The 9,306-nt window shown below is 52.5% G+C and overlaps 1 protein-coding gene across 1 annotated transcript; it reads left to right on the top strand.

The window, feature by feature from the left end:
• The first annotated feature begins 4,002 nt into the window (after window positions 1–4,002).
• Window positions 4,003–7,803, top strand: LOC120429246 (uncharacterized). The gene has a single exon (XM_039594457.1). The coding sequence runs from the start codon at window positions 4,003–4,005 to the stop codon at window positions 7,801–7,803; it is 3,801 nt and encodes a 1,266-aa protein (XP_039450391.1).
• The last annotated feature ends 1,503 nt before the right edge of the window (window positions 7,804–9,306 follow it).

Genomic DNA, 9,306 nt, shown 5'->3' with positions numbered 1-9,306 from the left:
CAGCTCACCAGGCAGCGCTGGCGTCGCCGTGATTTGGTGATTTGATGAAGGACGATGGATTTCAAAAATAATTTGTATGGAGAGTCACGTCTGTTTGTCTGTGCCTCTACATTCGGGCCAGGAACGGCCGCGGATGCCCTCAAGGCGGATTTCAAGAACTCGGTGCCGGCAACGATCGGAACATTGGAGTTCCAGAGCACAAAAGCAGCTGCTCCTGTGCTGGCCGGACTGGAGTGGATTCTTGACCCGGGAGGCGATTACGAGAACCTGTCCCAACCACCCGGAGCGATAGTTTCGCTGGGTACGTCGCAGCAGCTGACGCAGTCGACGCTGGCTGGACCGCAGTGCACTATTGGTTGCCTTGATGACGTCAAGGGCCTGTGCCGGAAGGTGATTTTTCGTGACGCGTTAACGGAGCAAAAAGTTCAGGCGGGGAGGAACACCAACACTCAAGCGCTGAATGCCGATCTGAAGGCGTTCGGAAGCACCCCAAACCAGTTTGTTGTGGGTGGTGCTCCGCCAGCAGAAGTAAAATTCGAGCGCATTCGAACGAAGTTGGAATTCGAGCCGCCACCATCATCACCAGCAACGTTGGCTCAAGCGAACGAGCCCGATCGGATCGATTCACGCAGTTGGAAATGTCCACCACTCGAGATGGTGTGCGTGAAACGAAGGTTTGTCAACAAGCGAAACTGGGAACCTGGAGCTGAAAGAGAATGTGTCGGCATTGTGATGATTACCGTCCGGACACGATCGCGCGCTAACCGCCTACTTGGATGGGCTGACTTGGATCCCGGACCGGATGCAGCAGTGTTGCCAGTGATGCTCGTAGTCATCTGGCTGGAACCATGGAGCTTGACGAAACTGAAGTCGTATGCAGCACCTGCGACGTTTTGGGAGGCTTCGCATCAACCGGAAAGTTTGGCGCAACTACCCAGTCAAATCAATCCGAATCCTGAAACGGAATCTAATTAGAATCGTATACAAATTCCGTTTCAAACGCAACAACCGGTTCCGTGTTCGAACCGGTTGTTGCGTTTGAAACGGAATTTGTATAAGATTCTAATTAGATTCCGTTTCAGAATTCGGATTGATTTGACTGGGTAACGACGACCGGTGTCATGGAACATCCTCCGACGCAGCTTCCCGTTGGCCCAGTGTTTACTCCATCCACATCAATATCACCCCAGCAGTCCACATCGGCAGGAAGTGGACGTGCCCCGTCGGTACAGGTGCCATGCTGGTCTTCAGGTGAAGATCGACGCAGTGGTCCGACCCGTACCTCCTATATTAAGTGGGGGGATATTGTGACGACTGGAATTGTGAATGTGCCCACTGTGCATTCGTCGCTGGACTCGAACTCGGCCCCAATGCCGAGCCTCGACTGTCGTTGACAGCGCGTCATTGTTTACTGTGTGTTGTCATGTGGTTGAAATAAATGTTATTAACTTGATTGAAACAGTTCGCACGCATTTTATTGCTCTTGACGAGATTTGTTCGTTTGTTTTAATCAATTGTGTGATTTATCTTTACACCCCAAGACCGGGATTCGGCCAACCTCCGGTGGTCTGTGGGGTCGTAAAAGTCTTAGACAGCCGGCTGTGGAAAGATAGAACCAAAATCATTTGTAATTAAAGAATAAAGGATTAAACAATGTAACTGTTACTGCAAAAACCGTAGAGAAAAACCCAAAAAAACAACCAACAGATTTCTTCCAGTGTATTTTAGTTTCTGGTTTGACCGCACCGCCTTTAGCGCTGCGCGACCTGATTTGACAGATGCCATTTCCGGGAAGAGTTGAGAATAAACGTGTAAAGAGAACGGACGCGTTTTTATTTCTCTCCGACTGACTAACGAAAAAATACAGTCCATTTGCGCGCGAGCTATCCGGAGTAACATTTGGTCGTATTCGATCCGGATTTGCGTGACCGCGAGTGAAAAGTGATTTCTCGATTCGCGGATCGGGAAAAGATTCGATTCCGGCTCGGTTGTCCGCGTCGGTGAAGTGATTTCGGAGCGTTCGGAGAAAATCCGGCTTGCCGAAAAGTGAACTGGCACGTGGTTGCGTGGCGGAGGACGAAAAGCGGAGCGTCCGGGAAGATTCCGGCTTGCCGAAAAGTGGTTCCTGCCGCCGTAACAGTGCTGGGGAAGTGTGAATCCCGAAAAGATTCGACTCGAATTCGAATGAAAAGGTCGAATTCCGGGAAAAAAGTGATTCCGAACGGGCCAGGCTCGGCGGAAAAAAGTGATTTGAAACACGTTGCGACGTGTCGTGTCGAGAAAAGTAGCTTGCTGCGGCTTGCTACAAAGAAGAAATCTTCTCGTCGTTTTCGTCGACGCCATCTTGTGCAAGTGAACGAAAGGCCTTTTGTGCAAGGGGAAGAAAAGCCTTTTCAAGGCCAGTGGTGCCAGTTTGTGGCAAAAAGTGAGAAGGAAGATTAGAAAAGCGACGAAAAAGAGAAGAGCGAGAAAGTGGGAGAGTTTTGAGTGGTCTAAATTGAGCTGAGAGGAAGAAAGAAAATGCTGAAGAGCAAGGTGGATGAATCCGTCGAGGCCTACAGCCAGTGTTGCCAGGCAGCTCAAGCGAAGGTTCAGCGGGTAAGAGTTGCAATCGAAAGTGCGCAGCTGGACCACTCGAAATTCAACATCCACGCACTGAACACTTACCTCAAGACGGTGGACACAGCCTACGCTGAAGCAAACGAATACCTGAATAAGATCTACTTGGCTGCCCCGTCCCGAAGAGGTGAGTTTGAACCGTTGTTCGTAGACTTCGAGGAGTTGTACGAATTTGTGCGGATTGCGCTATGCCAGATGATCGAGGAGCACACCGAGGCCAAGGCTGCGCTGCAGCTGGCAGCCGCACAGAACGTGAAACCGCTACCAGTTCCGCTGGTCCAACCCGGAACGAGTGGCATAGATTCGATGACGAGATTCACCCCGACGATCGTCCTGCAGCAGTCGGCGTTGCCCACCTTTGACGGCAAATACGAAAGCTGGTTCAAGTTTAAGCAGATGTTCCGGGACATTGCCGACAAGTGCGCTGCTGACTCGGCTGCGACGAAGTTGCACTTCCTGGACAAGGCCCTGGTCGGGAAGGCGCAAGGAGCGATCGATCCTCAGATCATCCGAGACAACGACTATGAGGGAGCCTGGCGAAGTCTGACGGAGCAATTCGAGAACCTGCCGGCCCTGATTAGCGAGACGATCTCGAGGCTGCTGAGCTTGAAGGCGATGACGGGCGACTCCTTCCACCAACTGAAGACGCTGATTGACGAAGTGGAGAAGTGTGTGAGTTCCCTGGAATTTCACAAGCTTAAGATGGATAAGCTGTCGGAAGCGATTGTGATCACGTTGGTGTCTTCGAAGTTGGACGCCGACACACGGAAGGTGTGGGAATCGTCAGTGAAGCGTGGGCAGATGCCCGCATACAAGCAGCTGGTCTCCGTTCTTCGCAACCAGCAGCATGTCTTGGAGCGCTGCGAGAACGCGAAGGGGATCCAGAAGAACCGCAGCTCCCACCCGGCCGCCCGCTCTGCTCAAACGACGGCGGCTAGCAAGGCGCACACGGCGGTGATCCAGAAAGCGGCTAGTTCCTGTCCAGTGTGTGACGAGAAGCATGCCGTGGAAAAGTGTGACGCGTTCAAGCGTAGTGAAGTGAAGATCAGATACGAAAAGGCGAAACAGCTGGGGCTGTGCTTCGCGTGTCTGAAAAAGGGACATCGCACAAGTGATTGTCCAGAAAAAGTGAAGTGCTCGAAGTGTGCCAAGCGACACAATGTGCTGCTGCACCCCGAGGAAAAGTGCGCCCAGGAAAAGTCAGTGCCTGAAGTGAAACCTGCTGGTTCCACGGAGAGTGAACCGACCACCGTGGCGAAATGTGTGATCCCGTGCAGAGCCACTAAACCGCCGACGCAGGTGCTACTTGCGACCGCGGTGGTGTACGTGTAAGACGACAACGGCGACCAGCACAAGTGCCGTGTGTTGCTGGACTCCGGAGCTATGGCGAACTTCGTGTCCCAGCGGATGGCGGACCTGCTGCAGCTAAAGAAGCGCTGCGTGAACATCCCCGTCATCGGAGTCAGTGGAATGCGTACGATGGTGAAGTTCCAAGTGCACGTACGAGCGAAGTCCAGAGCCTCGGCAAGCGAGTTCTGTCTGGACTACCTGGTTGTTCCCCGCGTTACTGGGGCGCTGCCGGTACAGAAAGTGCACATTGACGGATGGCCAATACCTGCCGGAGTGGATCTGGCGGACCCGACGTTCTTCGAACCATCCCGCATCGACCTGCTGGTTGGGGCTGAGGCCTTCTTCGAGATGCTGCTCTCAGGTAAGATCAAAATGTCCTCTGATTTACCTGTGCTACAAGAGAGCACGCTGGGTTGGTTGGTGTCCGGGCGAGTGGCGGGCTCAGCCGCAGTGACAACGGTTCGAGCGTGCCAAGCGATTTCTGCTCCCGACGTGGACGCAGAGCTGACGAACCTGCTGAAGAAGTTTTGGACGATCGACGATCAAACGGTCGAGCCGAAACCTGATGACGACGATTGCGAGCGGCACTTTGCGGAGACCCACGTGCGTGCCGCCGACGGACGGTACGTTGTACGACTGCCGTTTCGGAAGGAGATTGAAGAACTAGGAGCGTCACGCCAGCAGGCGGAGAAGCGCTTCAACCACCTCGAACGACGACTTGACCAGAACCCAGCACAGAAGAAGCAGTACTCCGAGTTTATCAAAGAGTACGTCGACCTCGGCCATGGCAGAGTGCTGGCTGAAACGGAGTGTGGCACACAAGACGGATACTTTCTGCCACATCACTGCGTGCTCCGTCCGGACAGCTCCACGACGAAGCTGCGAGTCGTTTTTGATGCTTCCGCCCGAAGCACTACTGGCCACTCCCTGAATGACACGATGATGATTGGGCCGCCCGTGCAAGACACGTTGTTCGAGATCCTGCTGCGGTTCAGGCTGCACAAGTACGCGTTCACCGCTGACGTGCCCAAAATGTACCGGCAGGTACGAGTGAGCCCGGAGGACACCAAGTTCCAGCGGATTGTGTGGCGCGACGATCGATCCAAGCCCTTGGAAGTGATCGAATTGATGACGGTGACTTACGGGACAGCTGCGGCCCCGTTCCTCGCCACACGAGCTCTGAACCAGCTGGCAGCAGACGAGAAGGAGGACTACCCCGAAGCCAGCAATGTTGTGTCGTCGAGCTTTTACGTAGACGATGTGCTTTCGGGTGCAGCGACGATTGAGAAAGCGAAGCAGCTGCAGTCTGATCTGGCGGCGCTACTCGCAAGAGGCGGTTTTGAGCTGCACAAGTGGTGCGCAAACGACGCGGCGCTGCTGGAAGACATCCCCATTGCGAAGCAAGAAAAGCAGCTCGACTTCGAGAACCACGACGCCAAGGACACAGTCAAGACGCTCGGGCTTCTGTGGAACCCCGTCGAGGACCACTTCTTCTTCCGCGTCAAGCCGCTGGACAAGGACCGTGACAACTGGACGAAACAGCAAGTACTATCGGAGATTGCCAAACTGTTTGATCCGCTTGGGTTGCTGGGCCCAACGGTAGCGTTGGCAAAGATGGTCATGCAAGAAACCTGGAGAAGTGGCATTGGATGGAACGACGTGCTGCCACCACCCCTGATGGCACGATGGAGGAAACTGCGGAACGCCCTTGCTGAACTTGCCGAGATCAAGATCCCGAGGCGAGTGACCACCGATGACGCGAGAAGCTGGGAACTTCACGGCTACGCGGATGCGTCCGCCAAGGCCTACGGTTGCAGCATCTACTTGCGGAACGTCAAGGTGGATGGCACAGAAGAACTTTTCTTGCTGTGCGGGAAGTCGCGAGTCACTCCGGTCAAGGAAGCCGAACGCAAGCAGAAGGATGACGCTGAACCAGCTGACATGACAATGCCAAGACTGGAGACGTGCGCGGCCGAGCTGCTGGCCGAGCAAATTGTGAAGGTGGTGAAGGCGATCGACATCCCCATTGACCGAGTCGTACTGTGGTCCGACTCGCAGATTGTACTCAGCTGGCTGGAGTACATGAAACCTGGAACCCCGGTCTTCGTCAGAAATCGGGTCAACCGAATCCGAGAGCTCACAAGCAAGTACGAGTGGCACTACGTATCAACCAAGAACAACCCCGCTGACCACATCTCCCGTGGTTTGCTACCGAAGCAGTTGAAGAAGTGCGGCTTGTGGTGGAAGGCTCGCCACACCGAGAATCTGGGCCCGATAGTGATGCTTTGCGAGAAGATGGTTCCGGACGGGAACCGAGTGCTGGAAGTGATCTCGGAGTGCGGCAGCTTTCGGAAACTGGAGCGGATCTTTGGCTACGTGCTGAGGTTCGTTGGAAACTGCAAGAAGAAGCTGGAAGACCGACGATGCGGCAGACTGGGTAGAGAAGACTACTGTGCCGCACTTCAAGTGATGGTGAAAGCGGTCCAACAGGAGGAGTTCAGCGAAGACCTGAAGCGCCTGGAAGCCGGCAAGCCGCTCAACAACAAGCTGAACAAGTTGAACCCGATGGTGGAGAAGGACAGTGGACTGCTGAGAGTCGGTGGCCGCCTGAGCAACTCCGACTTGCCGTACAACCAACGGCACCCGATGATCCTGCCAGAAAAGCACCACCTCACTGAGCTGATCATCGATACTCTACACACCGAAAACCTACACGTCGGACTGAACGGTCTGCTAGCGTCGCTGAGGCGTCGCTTCTGGCCTGTGAACGCGAAGCGGGCGATACACCGAGTGCTGCGGCGCTGTGTTACGTGCTTCCGGGTCAAACCCACCGACACGGAGCAGTTCATGGGCGATCTCCCGAAGTGTAGAGTGACAGTCGCTGAGCCATTTGCGCGAACCGGCGTGGACTACGCTGGACCAGTGATGCTGAAGCAAGGACGTCTCAAGGCACCAGTCAAGGGGTACATTGCAGTGTTTGTCTGCCTGTGTACCAAAGCAATACACCTTGAGCTCGTCACCTCGATGTCAACTGAAGCGTTTCTGGCGGCGCTACACCGTTTCGTGAGCCGACGCGGGAACGTGAGCGAAATGAAGTCTGACAATGGGACCAACTTCATTGGAGCGGCGCGAGAACTGACCGAACTAGCAGAGCTGTTGCGGTCGCAGATGCTGGAGCGGAAGCTAGACGAGTTCTGCCAAGCACGAAGTATTGACTGGAGTTTCAACCCGCCCAAGGCCCCGCACCAGGGAGGACTGTGGGAAGCAGGTGTAAAGAGTGCCAAACACCACCTGTACCGGGTACTGAACGAGTCCCATCTCACCTACGAAGAAATGAACACGCTGCTGATCCAAATCGAGGCGGTGCTGAACTCGCGCCCGCTTTGTCAGCAGACTGACGACCCGCTCGACTACCGTGCTCTCAGCCCAGGGCACTTCCTCGTGGGTCGCGAGTTGACGGCGCTTCCGGAACCGCTGTACGACGCGCTGAAGGAGAACAAACTGACGCGGTACCAGCTCGTCCAGAAGCGGAAGCAGGATTTCTATCGCCGGTGGTGCAACGAGTACCTTACCGAGCTGCAACAGCGCGGCAAGTGGAACAAGGGAGCATCCGTGGTTCGGAAGGGTATGTTGGTCATCCTGAAGCAGGACAACGTACCACCGCAGCAGTGGAGGCTTGGCCGAATCGTGGACACCCACCCCGGGAAGGACGGCGTCTCGAGGGTGGTGACGGTTCGCACCAGCTCCGGTGAATACCGGAGACCAACGACGCAGGTAGCAGTACTTCCGATTTTGGACAACGAGACCCAGGAACTGGAGGAGACGACGGCTTGAGCCAAGCTCAAGGGGGGGAGGATGTTACTGCAAAAACCGTAGAGAAAAACCCAAAAAACAACCAACAGATTTCTTCCAGTGTATTTTAGTTTCTGGTTTGACCGCACCGCCTTTAGCGCTGCGCGACCTGATTTGACAGATGCCATTTCCGGGAAGAGTTGAGAATAAACGTGTAAAGAGAACGGACGCGTTTTTATTTCTCTCCGACTGACTAACGAAAAAATACAGTCCATTTGCGCGCGAGCTATCCGGAGTAACAGTAACTTTTAACTTGAGATGATTTTACGAGTTTTAAATGATTGATGTTTAGTGAGGTACTGATTAACGGTGCGAACGACGAGTTTCGATGTGTATCGAGCTGAAATGGTATGATAGGGTTTTGATAGGGTCAAATCGAACTGGCTAGCTGTCATCGGGACAGCCAAAGCCAGCCGCACCTTCACACGCACACGAGAAAAACGAAAAACACACCGACGGCGGACGCGAAAATTCTTACGACCCTACGGAAAGGAATCGCAGATCTGACTGGCTAAACTGTCATCGGGACAGCCAAACAGGGGTGCCAGGTTGCCAGATAAATCTGGCATTGCCAGATTTTTTGAGCGCCAATTGGGTACTAAAGCCCTATGTCAATTTTTATGTACAACGGTAAAAAACACGATTAAAAACCATTTCTGATCACTTTTTTTCATTTTAATGCAAAAAAAAATTGACAAGACAACATTTTTTCGATGGATCAACTATGGTCCCCTTGGAACGAGCTGTCAAGTAGGAGCTTTTCTGTCAAGAAGGACCGCGAGAATAATTTTTCAAAATTGATTTAAAAATCAATTTTAAACTCTTTGTGGTCGTACAAAGGGTCATTGTACTCAAAAAAAATAAGCTTTATCGCTGTAAACAATAATATCAGCAATCTAAGCTTCATTTTAGGACCCAATTAGAAAAAAATAATTTTCTATTTCTTCCTCACATTGTTTTATTCACGTATTTTGTTTTTTTTGTGAAGCTATAATGTATAAAAAGTAAAAATACACAGTTTTTGAACAAAAAATTACCGATTACTTTGAGAAAAGTGGCTTGCCAGATTTTTCCCAGATTTTTTGCCAGATTTTTTACTCTTCAGACCTGGTAACCCTGCAGCCAAAGCCAGCTGCACCTTCACACACACACACACACACACACACACACACACACACACACACACACACACACACGCACTCGAGAAAACGAAAAACACACCGACGGCGGACGCGAAAATTCTTACGACCCTACGGAAAGGAATCGCAGATCTGACTCATTCATCTGGTGCCACAGAATTGTTACAAAATTACATACATAGTTTGAACTAGCAGGACTGGGAACTTTATTTATTGCACTGTGGATGCTTGGAATCTTGCCTTTGGCCGACCTTTCCCCTTTATCTAAGGACTGTATTAAAAAAAAAACCGTTTGCTTTGACTTGTTCTTCATTTTGCATTTAATAAACAGATATAAAATATTTGG

Source organism: Culex pipiens, chromosome 1, assembly GCF_016801865.2.
Source record: "Culex pipiens pallens isolate TS chromosome 1, TS_CPP_V2, whole genome shotgun sequence".
NCBI classification, from domain to species: Eukaryota; Metazoa; Arthropoda; class Insecta; order Diptera; family Culicidae; genus Culex; species Culex pipiens.
Note: the sequence above shows the minus strand (reverse complement) of the source record. Positions and strands in the feature narration are given on the sequence as shown.

Excerpts from the sequence above, each read along its gene's own strand:
- LOC120429246 (XM_039594457.1), top strand. The coding sequence starts at position 4,003 with ATGGCGAACTTCGTGTCCCAGCGGATGGCGGACCTGCTGCAGCTAAAG.